The following is a 17,861-nucleotide window of genomic DNA, read 5'->3' on the forward strand; positions in this document are numbered from 1 at the left end:
AGCCAGCTCAGCCTCCTCCACCTCCAGCCCTCAGCCCCTCTGATTGGAGATGAACTGCAGAGCTGATTAAAAGGGTCCCCGAAGTGCAGCTTTGGCCACCTCCCAAATGGGGGAGGGCGTGTCTTCAAAGGCCTTGCTGGCCAGCTTGGGGGCTGAGCTGGGGAGACCTACTATTTTCTCCCCCTCTCTTTTCCTCTCAGTAGCCTCCCTCTTCCCCTCCCTAGGCTGCAGATAAAGAATTCAATTTTCTTTTAAACGGTGGGGAAATTGGAAGAGATTTTGTTCTGTTTAAGCACAGCTGGAGTCTCAGGTCTCAAGGGTTTGAGAACAATGAGATCAATTAAGATGCCAATGGTAAGGGTGTCAGGTGGGGGCGGGAGACAGCACCTGGTGGGGGCTGAGCTGGCCCAGGTCTGTTGGGAAGTCCGGCTTCCGAGGTTTCTCTAGCAGAGGGCTGGTGCTGTCTTCCCTACTCTGACCTGTCTGTCCTCTTGGGTTTTGTTAAAATATGCAGATAGGGCCTACCCCTTGGGCTGTGTTACCATCATCAAGATTTACTAATAATTCATGTTGGCAATTTTTGTCGCCAGCTTTATACAACAGAATTAAGTTGAACCAGTGCTATCAGAAGCAAGGAGAGATTGCTGTTCTAGAAAAGCCACGAAGAAGCCAGGATACCTAGCACACAGCAGGCATTAATACACTTTCTGAGCACTGGCTGTATGCAGGTCCTGGACTATGACCTTGACAGACATTATTTTACAGCCCTCTGAGACAGGAAGTATTCTCCCTATTCTACCGAGGAAGAGATGAAAACCTGGGGTCACACAGTCGCCAGCCCAAGACCAGCCTGCTGGTAGGAAGCTGAGACAGCCCTGGGTCAGTCAGGTGGAGATGGAGCTGGACATACCTTGCTGGCCTGGGGAGCCAAAGGGGAAAGCAGTTTGAGCTTTGGCTGGGGGAGGAGGTGGGACCATAGGAAGCATTTTTGTTGTTGTTGTTAAGGTTTTATTTTATTCAATTATCATTTTATTTTTTGAGACAGAGTCTCTGTCACCCTGGGTTAAGTGCCATGGCGTCATAGCTCACAGCAACCTTAAACTCTTAGGCTCTAGTGACTCTCTTGCCTCAGCTACAGGCATCTGCCACAATGCTCAGCTACTGTTTCTATTTGTAGTAGAGACGGGGTCTGGCTCTTGCTCAGGCTGGTCTGGAACTCGTGAGCTCAGCAGTCCACTCACCTTGGCCTCCCAGAGTGCTAGGATTACAGGTGAGCCACTGCATCTATCCCAGAAAAGATCTGGAACCTTCCACCTCTCCCACCTACATGGTTGGAGCCCTCCTGCCTCTCTGGCTTCTTGTAGTGGCCTCTGGGGCTGGTCTCTAGCTTTCCTTCCACCCTGGCACCTTCCATCCCCAACCCCAGTCTATTTCCCTCCTGAGCAGCTGGGAGGGAGATCCATCCTCAACTCTCTCCTAGACTCAGTCACCTCCCAGGCCCAGCCAAGGTGGAAGGACTCATTACCTCATGACCTCCTCTGTCCCGCTCCTGCTTTCTGGGCATCCATTGTAGCCAGGCTCTGGCCTCCTAGCCTGTCACCTGTACCCTCACCTGGGGCTTCTTTTTCCTGGATTTTCAACCCAGATCTCCCCTCGATTCCTTCTGGGCTTCATCTCACGTCACCTTCTATGAGGTGTCTACCATCCTTGATTCCTGGATATGATGCAGTGGCAACCTCAGTCCTGACACACCCAGCCTTGCCCAGCTGAGTTTTCCCCATGACATTTACCCCCATCTCGCCTGCTATGACTGTCTTTATTCATCATCTGTCCCTTGCCTCTGGAGACAGGGCTGTTTGTGTGTCTGGCTCACCACTGTCATCCCAGGCCCTTGATAAATTTTTGATAGTCAATGAAAGACTGTATGGTAGTTAGTTGCATCTGGAGGGTGGCCTTTGCCCTAGAGGGTGCAGAGTTCTGCTCTGGGAGGGGAAGGGGGGCAGCAGACAGACTAGGACAACACGGGGGCTGTCAGAGGCCCAGGAAGCCCAAGGGTACACAGCTTTGCCCAGAAGGGAAGCAGGTCAGCTCCTCCTTACCTGCCTACAGAGGAGGCTGAGGGGCTGGGCAGATTTCAGCCTTGACCTTAGCCTTGCCTCATTAGGACTAGGAGGCCCAGATACGAGTGACCTACAAAGGGAATTCAGAAGCCATCCAGTCTTCTGAGCAGGAGATGGAGGCCCACGGAGGGGACCAGATGGCACAGGTCACACAGTGAATCAGTCCTGGAACACTGGCCTTTGGGGTCCCTGGCTGGCAGTCTCCTGAGTGCCCTCATCCCCAGAGGGGACATGTGGGGATCCTGGCACATACAGTGAAATGTGGGGCTATGAGGCTTTGAACTTGGACAAATATTCCTGCTATCAACTGGCTGGGGTATGACCTCATATATATATAATTTACCCTCTCTGTGCCTCAGTTTCCCTATGAGGCCTGTGCCCACCTCCAGCCCACATCCTTGCCTCCAAGAAGCTGCCCTAGATGACCCAGACCACAGGAGTCAAACCTACTTTGTGTTGAACACTGAGGGGTGGAGACTCTGAGACAGAGAACCCTCCTGGGAAAGGTTTTCAGTGGTGTGGGGAAGAAAGTGGCCTATGAGAGCCCTTTTCTGAGAGGGGAGCCGGTGCAGAGCATGCTGGGGACTCAGAGAGGGGGGCACTTGCCAGTTACCTGGGAGAGGGCTTCTCAAGAGGGAGCTGCCGAGTGGGCTGGCCCTTAAGGTCATCAGGTTTTAATGCTCTCAAAACAGAAGGCCTCAAATAGAAGGATGGGGTAGGGAGGGGGGAGTAGTGAGCAAGAAAATGCTGAAGGAGACAGGGAAGACCCAGGATCCAGGTGGGCGGGAGAGAGGGGCTAAGGGGTATAGGGGACCAGGGCTGGAAAGCAGCTCAGGGCCAGGGAGGCCTTTGAAAGCCAACCCAGGTCTAGAGGGGTCAGATTCTACTGGCCAGGGAGCAGCTGGGGGCAGAAAGGATTACTACCTTTTCCGTCCCACCTTCCTTTCCTGAGAACAGGATGTGAAGTGCTTCCCTGTCTACTGCTCTTCTGCTTGTTTGCTCACATGTGTGGGGGGGGAGAACTGCTGTCCCCTGGCACCGTGCCATCTCCATAAAGGGGTACTGAGCTGGAGGGAGCTCTGAGTGGTCCTAAGACCTTCACATTTGCATAATTATTTGACATTCTTTGCATTAACAGTGTGTGTGTGGAGGGTGCATGTCCCTTCCCCTTGAATCTGGACTTGCCTCAGTGACTCAGAACCAAAAGAATTCAGCAGAAATGATGCCGTATGACTTGGAGGCTGGTCAGCAAAGGCCGTGCAGCGTCTATCTTGTTCTCTCCAGACATTGCCTCCCCAGAGGCCTCCCCTGAGATGCTCTCAATCAGAACCCCTGAGCTCTGGCAACAGTCTGGCTGAGTCAGTCCTTTAGCCAGACCACCTGAACCCCCAACACGAGAGTGAGCAGCCACCACGGAAGGGGATCCTCTGCTGTGCTCTTTTCTATGTTCCTGATCCACTGAATCCATGACTGTAATAAAATGGCTGTTGTTTATGCTGCTAAATCTGGGGTACTTTCTTACACAGCCATAGGAACTGACAGAAGCTCTATGAGGACAGAAGTCCCCAGCACTTTGCTCAGAGTGTGGCACCTGGTAAGCATTTACTAATGCTTGTAGGACAGACAGGGAATGGCCCGGGCTTCTCTGATCACCCGGCTGGGCCATTGGCTTCCCAGCACCCAGGGGGGCCCACATTAGATTCTTTTGATTGAGTAGTATGGGGGCACAGGAGCGATCTTTGAGCCTGCAGGATGGGGGTGTCATAGAGCGGGCAGAGAGGCCCTGCAGCCTGACGGTTGATGGAAGAGGCCCACTGCGTTTTAAGTCCTCCAGGGTTGGCTTAAAGCTGAACTTCATCAGGGCCGCCCGGGGCAATGACATCACACTCACTTTTTCCCTTTGGTGTCCATGGTGTTTGCTGTCGGTGCAGAGGAAGGAGAGAAGAGGACAAATAGCAGCAGGGCTGTCTGCTGATGTGGCAGGGGAAGGAGGCTGGGCTGGGCCAGGAGGAAAAGCCAGTTAGCTCTGGGAGTGAAGACCTTGGGAATCTTCCCTAAACTTCCAGACGGAGGTGGGAGAGTGAGGGGCAGGGCAGGAGAGGGGCTCTAGAGGCCAGTGGGTAGGTGGGTGGAGGGCCCTCACAGGGTGGGGGGCATGTCCGTGTTGTTAGGAGTAAAAATAAACTGCCAGAGTAACTCTCCTTTCCTCCTAGACAGAGTGAACTGGAATTACAGCCTCATGGAGCCAGAAGGCCTTCAACCAGCACTTGGCCTAAACATCTCACTGGGGCCCCAGAGGCTCAGCAGCTAGTCCAGGTCACACGGCTGCCATGTCAGGGCTGTGACTCTGAGGTGGTGTCTCTGTCAGGGCTGGTGCTCCACAGAGCTTTTGCCAGGTCAGGCATGACTCACTGACATTTCCCCAGTGTTCCCAGGCAGGCTCAGTGCTGAGCATCTCATTCAATTCTCACATTTCTAGTAGGTTATCTCCCCCAGGTCACAGAGGAGGGAACTGAAGCTTGTCCAGGGTCCACTGTGGCAGAGCTGGGCTTACCCACAGGCTGAAGGGATGGAGGGCAGCCAGATCAGACCCTTAGGCCCACGACATCAAACCCACTCCTGATATCTGTAAGTCTGAACTATTTACATCCACGTCACCATGCTGGGTCTCCTGACAACCCAGCGTGCATGCTGGGCAAGGACTACTCTCCCATCTGACAGGAAGAAAGCCAAGTCTCAGGCAGGAGTGACCAGCCCACAGTGAAACAGGATTCCAGAGCCTCCCTGATGACTCATGACACTGCCCAAGATGTCAGTAGCTTCTCAAGGGAAAGCTGGGAAGAGAGGCCAGGGAGGCAAGAGAGGAGCATGCTTGCAAACCCCATCAGGGCACCCTGCCTGCCTGGAGCTGAGAGATGGTACTGTACCCCAGGGCAGTGTAGACCACGAGCTGCTCCTGGGGCCACATCTGCCCTGCCAAGACTCTCCAGTGCCTTTCCTCCTTGCTTTGATTTCCCTGACTGTGGAAGCATCCTGTCTTGTCTGATAGTCCATCTAATGCCCATCCCGCTGGGCTCCATCGCCTAGAGCAAAGGGTAAATGCCTTGGAGTTCAGGAAGCCCTACCTGTGGGTGAGCTCCTTTCCAGCTGCTGTTCTTTCTTACTCTCCTTCCCCTTCCCCACTCTCCAGGCAACATGGAGCTAATAAATGCAGGGACATGAGCCCTGGTCTGTGGAAGGCCAGGCTGGCTCCTTGCATATCCCAGGTACAACCTCTGCCAGCTGTTTCCAAATGCCTACCACTGCTACAAGGATAGAATAGGCAAGGACCTGTGACTGGTTTGATACAGGCCTCCCAAACTAGCAAACAGCACTCCAATGGGAATATTAGGGTATCAATACGAAAAGAACACAGAGAGCACCCCATGTACTTCAAAGGGGCACATCACAGACTCTTCCTGCACTCCAGCCACAGGGCCTTTGCACATGCTGTTCACACTTTCTCCACCATTCTTCCCTCTCCTTGTTCACCTATTAATGCCTACTCAAATGCCACTTCCTCAGGGAAGCTCTGTGAACCCCAAAGTTAGGTATCCTCCTGTTGATTCTCATAGCACCCTGATCTCTCTGTTATAGCAAGTAACGCATAATATAAAGTAATACTTAATGCAAAGATTCCTTTCTTAGGCTAGGTAGGCATTCAACAAGCATTTGTTGAAAGAACGAATGAGTGGCTGGATTACTCTTGCAGCGCTCACACTGCCCAGCAGAACCCACAAACCCTGTCAGGTCCCAGACACTGAATGGCCAGGCTGCAAAGCTGCCCCATGCCTAGCAGGGTCCCATGATAACACACTCCTTGGTCTTACTACCTGACTTCTGTTAGGTCAGGACTAGAAGGCATGAGTCGCAGAGTGGCCTGGGGGTGTGAGAGGGCAACAAACTACACTACCTAGACCATGGGGAGCTACCAGCATCATCCATGAACTTGCCCACATACATACGTGTATGAGTTTACATGCACATGTGTGTATACTATGTGTACGCCCGTACCTGAATGTGTGTAGTTGAAATATGTATATGCACTGGCACACATACATGCATGTGTACGTGTGTATACTGGATACTCATACCCTCGGCACACAAAAGCATGCCTGTCCCCACACACACACCCCACAAGCATAGCCATACATGTGTGGGGATATGTGCCCTTGCACACCCCACCCCTCCATGGTCACCAGATGTCTGGCTCCTGCTGACACTCATTCTAAATCCTTCCTCCTTCTAGGAAGCCTGTCCTAAAGAGGACAGCTCCAGGATGCCTGGGATTCCTGCTTTCCTGAGCAAAGTGCTCAAGTTTCCCTGACCTATGTTCTCCATCCACGAACATAGCTCTGATCCCTGAGCAGCTTGGGGCCCAGAGAGGTGAAGATTCACCTGATGGTGCCACAGATCCTAAGGGTCCAGACTGTCACCCAAGAACACAATGCTTAGAGTGACCCTGTGCCTGTCCCCTTGGGTGCTGCAGAGTCTACTTACCAGTTCTCTCCACCCTCAGCTCTGAATGTTGTTAAAAGGACAAGGCTTGTTGGTCTAGTACAGAACCTTCTAGATGGAGGGGCTACTGGTGAAGAGTCTGTGGCTTTGGGTCAGGAATCTCTGTGTGAATTCCAGCTCAGTCATTTATTAGCCCTGGAACCCTGAGCAAGTTACTAACTTCCCTGAACCTCAGTTTCCTCATCTGTACAGCGGGAAGAGCAGCTTAACAGGCTGGAGATACAGCTGACTCCTGAACAGCCCAGGTCTGAACTGCCTGGGCTCTTTTATAGGTGAATTATTTCAACCAAATGCATGGGTGGAACATATAGTATTCCAGGGATGAGAAGCCTGCACATCTGGAGAGCTGATTTTCTGTAAGGGCAAGTTCCGCAGGGCCAACTGAAGGACTTGAGTATGCCTGGATTTCTGGGAGAGGGATCCTGAAACCAATCCCCAGCGTATGCTGAGAGCCGACTGTAATGCACATAGAGAGTGTGGTTTCCGGGGGTCACGTGATAATGATAGCTGTTGAAATGACTGCTATAGCAACAGCAGCAGCTGCTAATAGTGTCAGTCCTCAGAGGTCATCTCAGCCATCCCCTGCCTCTGGGCATGAGTGCCCCGGGCGCTAAGTCTAGAGGGGACCATAGACATATTTTAATTTATCATTTTGTTTTACAGATGAGCTGCTAAGAAGGAAAGCAGCTTCTGTCTGAGCCACCCAAGCAGGAGCAGGATGAGAGCAAAAGGTCAAGCCTCTGAACACCAGGTCCTCACTCTTTCCCCACCACTAGTGGACACTCATTTTGCTGTTAGTGGAGGCTCTAAAGGCAGGGAGGTGAGATTGTGTGGTCCCCCCACCCCTGCCAGGATACCTAGGCTGGCAGTGACAGCCCTTTCTATTCCAGCATCTCCAAATCACTGTTACTCTTCCACCTTCCCCCAGGACAGGTTACCGGCCACTGAAGCAGTGCCATGCCGGGGTGGTGGCTGGGGAGGCCCCTGGCAGCAGGCTCTGCTCCTGCCTTCAGTGCAAATTAAAACATTTTCCTTTTCTTCATAATTTTTTTTCTGACACAACTGGCCATGAAACATTTTAATAACATCCCCGAAAAGGTCAGGGAGAAGGAATTTCACAGTCCATGAGCAGGCAGCTATAACTTCAGCCCCTCTTTGGACAAAGGAGGTGGAGAGATCAGGCTGACCCCAGGGCAGAATGGAGGAAGGCCAGGTGGGGAAGCCAGGGAAGGGCTGGGGCATGGTTGGTGTGGCCCAGAAACTTGCTGCCTGCTAGGAACTTTGGAGGCACCTTGGGGAGACTAGCAGGTGATGGTGGGTGGGTGGGGCATCCAGGATGCTTTTACCTCCTCTTTACAGCACCTGGGAGGTGTCATGGCCATTTTGCAATGAGGATGTGAAGGCTTTTAGTGTGATAGAGATGGGCACCTAGGTCCTGACCGCTTCAGGCTTATGTCCTGCCTTGAATGCAGTGGAAACAGCCCCTCACACTTCACAGTTCCACAAACCCTGAGGCTAGGCTAGAGAAGGAGGTGGGTGAGGCTTAGATGAAGGAATCTAGGAACCAGAGGCTGGGTGAATTGGTCAACTCTGGGCAGTGACCTTTGGTGGCCAAATAGGAGGCTGAGCTCATCACTCGAAGTGGTCCAAGAGAGGGACTAGAGAAGGGTCAGGTGGGCCCACTTGCAGGCCCTGGGCTGCTCCAGCTCTGGATCAAACCTGGTCTGAGGGGCTCAGTGCAAAGCCACCAGTCTGCCCCTCCCCCTCGGTGTCAGCCCCAGACTGGACTGGGCCTGACACACTTGACCTTGGTGCCACCAGCCAAAGGGTGTCCCTTCTCACACTTCACATCTTACCTTTGCTCCAGAGATTTCCCCTCAACCCTTCTCCAGGGTCATAGGAACTTGGAACTGCAAAGTGAAAACCTCTATCCCTAGCAAGATTGCCAGGAAGGAATCCTCTGACACTTGCCACTAGAATTCTTTGCCATAGACTCCTGGACGTGTGGGGGACAGGGTCTCTACTCCCTGTGAAGCTGCTGAAGTCCAGGCTGGTTGAATGCCCTTCACCCTGACATTTAAAGGTGGGCGGGGGGCTGAAGACACTCTCTTTGGGTCCAGAAGGCCAGAGCCTCTCTGGCTCTTGCTCTCCGAGAGGCTGGAGGAGGGCCCAGGGGCCTCAAGCACCAGGTGATTTATTACAGGGAGTGCCCTGCTGCAACGCAGTGAGCCAGGGGCTGGAGAAGCAGGGGTGGAGAAAGCAGCTGCAGCAGACTTACTGTTTACCTCTGACGGCCTGACTAGCTAAACATCTGTTTGAAATATTAATAACTGTCAGATGGGGAGCTCTGGGGCTCAATGCAGTTTCATAACATCTGTTTGTAGAGTAAACACACTTCTGAGCAGCGGCCTGGTATCACAAGCAATATCTCTGCTTAGAATGGGGATGAAGCAAGAAATGGATGCAAGGACTCTGGGGGCTGCAGGTGGGCAGGGAGGAGTCGGCAGTGAGTTAAAACTTATGACATTCATTGAGCACCTACTATGGGCAAGGCCCTGAGCTTGTGTAGCACCTATCTACTACTCTGATCTGCTCAGCCCTCACCCTCCCCATTTCCAGCTGGTACAATTTAGACTAATTAGTGGGAGTGGCACCGGCATCACAATGATTGGTTTCAGGACGGCCCAACAAACTGGGCCAATGAGAATCAGCTAGAACTACTGAAAAAGATTTTTTCCCACTAGGAATGATAAATTGGTAAAAAGTCAGCCAGCCTAAAGGTACTGGTGCCCCTCCCTGCCAACACAAAAAAGCAGAGCTCTGTGCTGAAGATGGAACTCCAGCTCAGGGGAATGCCTGGATGTGGTCGTGCCTAAAATCACCTATACTTTTGAGTTGCTTGAGTTAACTGTGCTTTGGTTGAACCACTTCAGGATTTCTGTCCCTTGCAACCCACAGTATTGACTGATACAAGTGGACACTAGGAGGGCCCCTTGACAAAGGGCAAGTCCCCAACACGGACATTCGGCATGCTCAAGGAGCATGTTCTCTGGGGCCTGTGCTCAGACAGGGAAGGTCGCCCTCCTCAGAGATGGATGCCACCTTCCCACCCATCATTATTGAAGGCTTCCAGGGCTCCTGGACCACCCCAAAGTCAGTCTCTGTCAGGGAAAAGGTGGAAAACCCGTGGCCCTAGCCTAATTCATCAATCCCCAGATAGGTTCCTTTTCCATATTGCAGCCCAGGCCAAAGTAGCCCCATTACAAAGAGTCCAGAAGCCTTAATGCACCAACAAATATAGCCTCTGGGGACTGCACCACCTTCCCTGATTGCCCAGACTCCAAGGACAAAATCCCTCTGGCTGCCTCACTATGCTCTGCTCCAGAGTGCTCAGTGGCCCTGTAGGACAGCGGAGACTCACCAGGACTGTCAGCACAGAGGTTCCCACGGTGATATTCTCGTATAAGCTGACATTGTACAGTGGCTGGCTGAAGATAGGCCGGTTGTCATTCTCGTTGATGAGGGCGATCTTCACCTTGGCATAGCCCACATGGTCCGGCACACTCTCATTGGCAAAGAGCTGGGTGTGCAGAGGAGGGGCTCAGGTAAGACTTCGTGTCTTTGTTCCCAGAGTCCTTTTCCCCATAAGTCCTTGGGCTGGTCCCAGCCTAGAGCACCTGTTAGTGCCACTGCCTATCCCAGCTGTGTACTACTGTGAGCCCCTCTGTCACTAGTGGCCAGGGATGACCACTGATTCTACCAGGGAGGGAGCTGGGCCAGCAAACAGGAAACAGAGCCTCCTGATGCAGCTCTGAAGATATGATGCTGTCTGGTAAGACTCCACTCAGCTCCTGGACATTTCCTGTCTTCCTTAAAAGGGGAGGTTCAGGCTTGGCGCCTGTGGCTCAAGTGGCTAAGGCACCAGCCATGTATACCTAAGGTGGCGGGTTTGAATCCAGCCCAGCCCCGCTAAAAACAACAATGACACCTGCAACCAAAAAATAGCCGGGCATTGTGGCGGGTGCCTGTGGTCCCAGCTACTTGGGAGGCTGAGGCAGGAGACTCACTTGAGCCCAGGAGTTTGGAGGTTGCTGTGAGCTGTGATGCCATAGCACTCTACCCAGGGGGATAGCCTGAGGCTGTGTCTCAAAAAAAGGGGGGGGAGGTTCAGTCCAGCCCCAGCATCACTCAGCAGGCTCCTCTGGTCATATCCACAAGGAAAGATAATGGGGCAGTAAAGATGGGATTTAGGGGATGCCCCTGAAATCATCATACCCAGCCCAAGGAGTTGGTGAATGGGCCTTACGTCAAAGTCGTAGCGGTCCACGGTCTCATAGTCCAGTGGGATGGCCACCCGTATGCGAATGTCTGCCTTTCCTTGGACGGAGGTGGGGGAGATGATGAAGTGGTGGGAGTTGTTCCCCACCAGGTATACCTCGAACATGCTGTTCAGGCCCTGGGCCAAGAATAGAAGAGAAACCAGTCAGAAAGGGTGCAGGCATCCAGGGCCCACGAGGGTAAGTGGGAGCCACTCCCATGGGGGCAGTGGATGAGACATGGGGCCAAGCAGTCCTTTCCTGGCCCAGCACCCAGACCCCACCTGCCCATGTCTAGGCCCCTTGGAAATTTCCTCTGTTTTTTTCCACCATCCTCATTCATTGAGGATGCCCCAAAGTCCATTTCCATCTCCTGCCCCTTTCTCTCCCTAGGGACCCGACCTAAGGGCAGCTGCAAGACCCAGGAGGGAGACAGAGGGAAAGAGAGAAAAGGGGTGAGAAGTAAGGGAAGGGAAGAGAAGCAGTTAAATGGCTATGACAGGCTTGGACAGGAAAGGGCACAGGATAAGGCTGTGCTGCTGTGTCCCCTTCCTCCTCTGGAGTGAGCCACTCAGGAAGAACAGTTTGTTTCACATTTTACTTTTATAAAATGGGAACAACCCAGAAGACTGAGTGGCAAAGTGAACTGCAGCATACCCCATGCCATGGGGAGCTCTGGAGGACACTGGGTCCCAGGCTGAGCACAGAGCAGGGATCTGCTCTGTGCCTGTGGGCCACGCTATAGTTTTAGGAGCTGGGAGCACCTCATTCTAGCTCTGGTGTTACTTATCATTCTAACCAAGGCTGTGGCTCACAGAGTTCTCAGATGCCTCCCTCTCCACCCATCCTCAAAGCATGAGATGTCTCCATGTTACTGGAGTCCCCAGATCAGGGGAAGAAGCCAACGTTGAAAGTGGGAGATGTGACTTCCTAAACTCCCTAAAGTCTGGCTGGCTTGGAACGTGACTCAGCTTTTCCTGACTGCATGGGGGAAGTTACCCCCACTCTCAAACTCCTCCAGGTGGGCAGCCTGTTATGTGTAACTGGTCAAGGGCCTCTTCTGGACCCTTGTTGCAGATGTCCAGTAGGTCACCAGCCCGGGCTCTCAGTCCTCAGACAGGTCTTGCTCCTGCAGCATAGCCCACTCCTGGCCCAGTGCCCACCACAGCCCCTGTGCACGTGGGCCCTTTCCCTGTCGCACCAGGGGCTGGCAAGGGAAGCCTGGCCTGTCTTCTTGGTTGGGGGGGTCTCCCTTCTGGAACCTGTTTCTGGTGATGGGGGGCAGCCAGACAACCCTAGTCTCAGAAGTCTATACAGAGTCCCTGCAGGCTGGCTCCTGTCCCACTTAGAGTAGGGAGTTAAGTTGGGAAATGATACCCCCAGTGAAGCCTGAGAGTTCACTAGCTTCTTAGGCCCTTGGAGCAGCCCTACAAGTGTCCACTCACATTTGGGGATGAATGCATGTTAATATTTACTCATCAGTCTCTTGAGTTTTTTCCATTTTACCAAATTGGCAAAATAAGGGCCCTCACTTGCATTTGAATTTTTCTCAGAGTCTGTGCCTTGTCCCTGGTATAGAGGGTTTGAGCAGGAAGGTAGAAGCTGAGCCCCCTTAGCCCTGTCTTGCCAATTCTGGGGCCCTGTCAAGCAGCAGGAGCTCCAGAGCCCCCAGCCCAGAGTGGCTCCCCCATGGGTTGTGGGGGAAACACTCCTCTGGGGCTGCTGGGCTGCAGTTTTCAGTTCTCCCTCGTGTGGAATCCATCCGTCAGATGGAGGGGACCAATTAAATGCCCGAAGAGGCACTAATAGCCAAAGCCAGCAGAGTGTGACAGCTCTGAACAGATGACGCCAAAACCTCTCCTGCCCCGAACCTTGGTCTCTCAACCCCTGAGATGGTAAGGGGGGCTGAGCTGAGCCCTCTTTAAACCCGCTGCCCCAGAGCCCACCACAAGTCCTCCCCAAACCCGGGCCCTGCCCTTTGGAGGCTCACTTACCAAATTCTGTCAGTGGGAGTCAGCAGTCATAGGATATGGAGACAGACAGAAGAGGCCGGAGAGGTTTGGAGAGGAGGGAGGAATTGGAGAGAAAAGACAGTGAGATCCTGGGTCAGGATAAGAAAGGGAGCCCCAGATGGACCCCGGGACCACAGCCTGCTGCTTTAGGGGAGCAGACCCCTCTGGCCTCTGATGGCCTGGCTTCTGGGGTCTTGAGGAGGCGTGTGTACAGTTTGCACAGGTGTGCTGGGCAGTGGAACAGGAGAGAGACAAGCCTGGGATCCAGAAGGGAGGGGTGTGGGGCATAAAGGGTGAGGTGGCATAAAGGGTAGGGCACCCGTCTCTGTCAACTCCCTCCTAGAAGGCCGCAGCAGGGGCTGGGAGGGGTGGCTCATCCTTGTATCCTACTCCCAAGAGCCCAGATAAAATCCCTGCAGAAAATAGCCCTAAACACTGTCATGTTTTTATTTTCCTAACATGAAAAATGTCAGAGACATGATAAGCAGACACACGGAAAACATTCCGATAGTTAAAAAGCACACAAGGTGTCTCTCTTTCTCCCTCGGCCCAGCTACTCAAGGGCCCAGAGACAGCCACCATACCCCATACCTGGGTTTCTTTCCCCAGGAAATTGTCACACATATGACCATTACATATGCCTCCCTTCTTTGACACAAACAGTAGCATGCTACACATGTTGCTCTGTATAGGATTTTTTTCATGCAAAACTGTCTTGGCAATTGCTTCATAATTGTACAAATAGATGATTATGTTAACAAGGATGATAAAAAACAGCACACATTATGGAGCGCCTACTCTGTGCCAGGCACTGTTCTAAACACTTCATAAGGGCCAGATATTTGCCTCATTTTCCTTAAAGGCTGAAGTGCTTCCATCACCTGATTACATAGTTCTCTGCATGGTTCTGGAATGCTGAGAGAACCTTGGGCCTCAGGCAGTGTAAACTCCCCATCAGGCCTGGACACACAGGGTGGGCTCAGGAGGTGACCGGGCTACAGCAGCTCTTCCTCACCTTCCCTTGGTTACTCTTCCCATGGCCACAAGATGCAGATGAAAATCCCTCCCATGGAAAAGGAGCTCAGAATGGTTGAGTGAGCTGCCTATGCTTGCACAGGGAGCTGGCAGCAGAGTAAGGGGTAAGAGTGCACCCTCTCACAAACTATGCTGCTTTCCAGGCCAAAGGAAGCACAGGGCTGGTCAGTCTGGGCATCTGCAGCGCCAGTGCACAGCATGAGATGCACTGGTCCTGCAGTCAGTAATGAATGTCAGTTTCTGGAGCTGACTGTGATGGTAAAGCTGAGCACTTCAGAGCCTGACCAAGGAGAGGTCAAGCAGGGGAGATTGCTCCAGGAGGAGGAGTTTTGAGCTGGTGTTAGGAAGCGAGGAAGGTATTATTTTTGGACTCCTTTGGATTAACCGAGGAGGGATTCCAAGTGGAGGAAATGCCTTTAAAGAGGATCCTTAGCTTGTCTCAGAATCACCTGAAAGGTTTATTAAACTGCAGAGTGCTATCCTCTCCCATCCCTCTTCCTCCCCCAGGAATTTCTGATTCTGTAGGTCTGGGTAGAGCCTGTAAACTTGTATTTTTAACCAAGTTCTAAGTGATACTGGTCTGAGTCACCCCTTGGGAATCACCAGCTTGAGCAAAGGCATGGAATGGGGAATGAATAATAAGTGATCTATTATTATTTGGAAAGGGTCCCTGTTAGGGAGGTTTGGAGCCACATTCAAGTCACACCAGTGCTGCCCTCCTCTCCCCAATCAGAACTGCCAGCAGAGCTCTAAAAAGAAATGCCCCGAACCACTGTGTCAGAATCTTGGGATGGAGTGGGGTGGGGGGCTGGGCCAAGTCACATTGTTCCCATGGTCCCCAGAGAACCATCCACATAGCCAGGGTTTGGAAGACATCAGGGGGGCAAGGAGAGCAGCTCACAGGGGACAGGCATAGAGAGGTGCCTCCACCAGGCTCACACCAAAATCACATGGGCAGCTTTAAAACATCCCCTGCCTAGGCTGTACCCTAAACCATGGAAATCAGACTGGGGAGGGGATGGACACCCAGGCATCAGGATTCTGTAAAGCTCTTCAGGTTATTCACGCCAAAGATGAGAACTAGTAGGGTAGAACGGCAGTTTTCCAAGAGTGATTCTGGAACTGTAGCATGAGCATTGCCTGGGACCTTGCTGGCACCTGGGGGCCACCACCAGACAGAACTGCGGAATCAGAGACTCCATGGGTGGGGGCCTGCACTGTCTCAACAAGCCCTCCAGCCATTCTGATGTACGCTGATGTGTGAAAAACACTGGACAGGGTAGTACCAGGGAAGTAGCAAGTCCCAGATCAAAAGAATTGACCTGCAAGATATGGTGGGTGAGCAGAGAAGACTGAGATCCATGAGGGGGCTAGGGCAGCTCCCAGGGCCAATCATGTGCAGGCTGAGGTCAACCATCTGGGTACTGAAGGGCTACCTGAGGAGATGGTGTGAGCTCCATGTCGGTTCAGGTAAGTACCTGGTGAGGCTGGAGCACCCAAAAGGGGATGAGCTTCCTGACCCCACAGGAGAGCTCTCTGGGTCTCCTTCCCCAGAGTCAGCCATCAGAACCCCCAGATCACCTTCTGACCAAGTGCCCTCCAATGCTCAGCCTGCCCCTTCCAGAACCTGCCCAAAGGGCCAGTTCCTGCTTAGATTTGTGACTGTCGGGATGTGTATGTGATTGAGAGAGAGTGATTGCTGAGGCGGTATAAAACCCTTACAGACCACACAGCATTTATTAAATGAAAGTATTTGTCAACCCTGAAATACAGGCTTCCCAGACTTAACAAGAATCTACGCAACAGCCCAATAACATCAGCATCAGCCTGGCCCCTTTTCTGGAGAAGGAAACTGAGGCCAGAGAGTATCTGTCCCAGCACCACAGCTGCTAAGGAAGGACTGGAAACTCCCTAGAGCAGTCAGTCCTGGCCCTTCTGCACAGAACACGGCTCCTCATGCCATGCCAAGAGCTGGTGTGGTGCCCCCACACAACCAAGTGGAAGAACACGGGCCAAGCACCCACCAAGGTCAAGAGCAGACGCTTATCCTGGATTCCACTCTTATCCCGCCCAGCCTCCTCCGTGCCCTTGTCCCACGCCGGGGCTGCCTTGGTGGGGCGGAGGCGCAGGGCAGGCAGGAGGTACTCTGGGAGCTGTCCAGGGGCGATTTTGTTGGGGAGGCAGATAAAGAGAAACATCAAAAGGAGCCCAGTGTGTGTGGAGAGGAGCCCGTGGATTAAATTCTCTTCCAGCTGGGAGAGCCGATGAGGAGGCTGATAGGCGGCCGCCGCGGGTCCGGGAGCCGAGCGCGCGGGCTGGGAGCCGGCGGCTGCCCGCGGGGAGGCTCGGCGGTATTTATTTATCGGGAGGGGGTAGGACACATGAAATGCGGCTCCGGCACTTTGCTCCTGACGACGGCAGACTTCCCCCGAACACGAGGGCAGCGCCTTATCAGCCACTGCCAGAAGGGGCTGTTCCTCTTCCCCAGTTTCCCCAAACCGTGCCCCTCCCGGCCCCGCGGCCTCGGGTGGGCTGGAGCCGGCCCTGCTCCCTCCCGTCTCTGCGGCTGAGTCCAGATGCCCCAGCTCAGTGCTGGGCCCTTCCCTGGGCTGGAGTGCAAATTTCAGGCTGGTCCCTCCTGCTGTCAGGCTGGGTAGGGTTGGCCTGACTTCTCTCTGAGTGTGGCTTTCCCGTCATCACTGAGCGCCTGAGCTTCCCTCTGTAGATGACCTGGTTCCGCAAGGGGAGGAAGACCAGACCCAACTCCAGGCGCCCTCCCTAGACTTGAGCTGCAGATGCCTCCTTCACCCCTCTGCCTCCCAGCCTCCCCCCTCCCCTCCCCCCTGCTGAGTCACCACTTCCCGCCTCCCATTGTTTCTCCCCCCACCCCCATCAGTCAGTGTGGTACCTGGGTTAATGAACCAGTGGTGAGATGCAGGGGAAAGAGCGGGAGTCACACAGGCTCAGTCATGAGTATGACCTTAAGCAGCTCCCTTCTACTCCCAGAGCCTCAGTTTCTTCATTTGTGAAGTAGGGAGAGTGAGCACACCTCACAGGGTTAAATGAAAGCGACACAGATATTGTTTCTTTGCCCCAACCTATTTTGTGAGCATGTGATTGCATCTCCTTGCCTAAGTCAGGAGGTTTCTTAATGGAAGGGGCTGTGTACCCTAAATGCCAGTGAACCCTCTTTCCATCCTGTGAACTACAACATGCCCCTGTAGGGGACTTTAGTTCCTTTTAACATAAAAGGAAAGACCAGGGTCATGGGAATGCAGGGTTGACTATGGAAGGGGGCAAGGACCAAGGCCATCTCTGTGGGGATGCTGAGGCAAGAAAGGTCAGGGTTCTCAGGAGGCACACAGGGAGTGCTGTGGGCTGCTGGGACACTCTCAGCCCAAGCCAGGAACGGGGCTGGGGACCTGGATTTCAGAGTGACCCCCAGAATCAGTGCCACATGCATAGAAACCTACCCTGTCCAGAACTCAGGCCTGCCAGGGAAGAGTCCCAAGATCCAAGATTCCAGGGTATGAAGCCCTGAACTTTAGAGGTGGTTAAAAACACAACTTTTGGAGTTAGACCTGAGCCCAGATGCCTGCCCTCTTCAGCTAGAATTTTTGCACAATTTTACCTCACTGAGCCTCAATTTCCTCATCTGCAAGGCGGGCAGAATGAAACCTACCCAACAGGGCTATTGTGGCTAAGCTGCCATATGCTGGTCAAGTGCCTGGACAGAGTTAAGTGCTCGGGGAAGGAGTGCTGTTATTGTTCTGGAAAGGGTGGTGTAGGAGAGGAGTTGCCCCTGGAAATGGGCTATTTCC

The 17,861-nt window shown here is 53.2% G+C and overlaps 1 protein-coding gene across 1 annotated transcript in view; it reads right to left on the bottom strand.

The window, feature by feature from the left end:
- The window catches only part of LOC111723119 (cadherin-23-like), a 299,920-nt gene that overhangs the window by 49,718 nt on the left and 232,341 nt on the right, over positions 1–17,861 (bottom strand). Inside the window, exons 12-14 of the mRNA XM_023509484.1 lie at positions 12,988–12,993; positions 10,984–11,133; positions 10,099–10,257 (exon numbers count right to left, since the gene is read on the bottom strand). Coding sequence (XP_023365252.1) covers positions 10,099–10,257; positions 10,984–11,133; positions 12,988–12,993 — 315 coding nt within the window. The remainder of the gene's footprint in view (positions 1–10,098; positions 10,258–10,983; positions 11,134–12,987; positions 12,994–17,861) is intronic.

This window comes from Otolemur garnettii, unplaced genomic scaffold (genome assembly GCF_000181295.1).
Source record: "Otolemur garnettii isolate 467f Iridium unplaced genomic scaffold, OtoGar3 scaffold00008, whole genome shotgun sequence".
NCBI classification, from domain to species: Eukaryota; Metazoa; Chordata; class Mammalia; order Primates; family Galagidae; genus Otolemur; species Otolemur garnettii.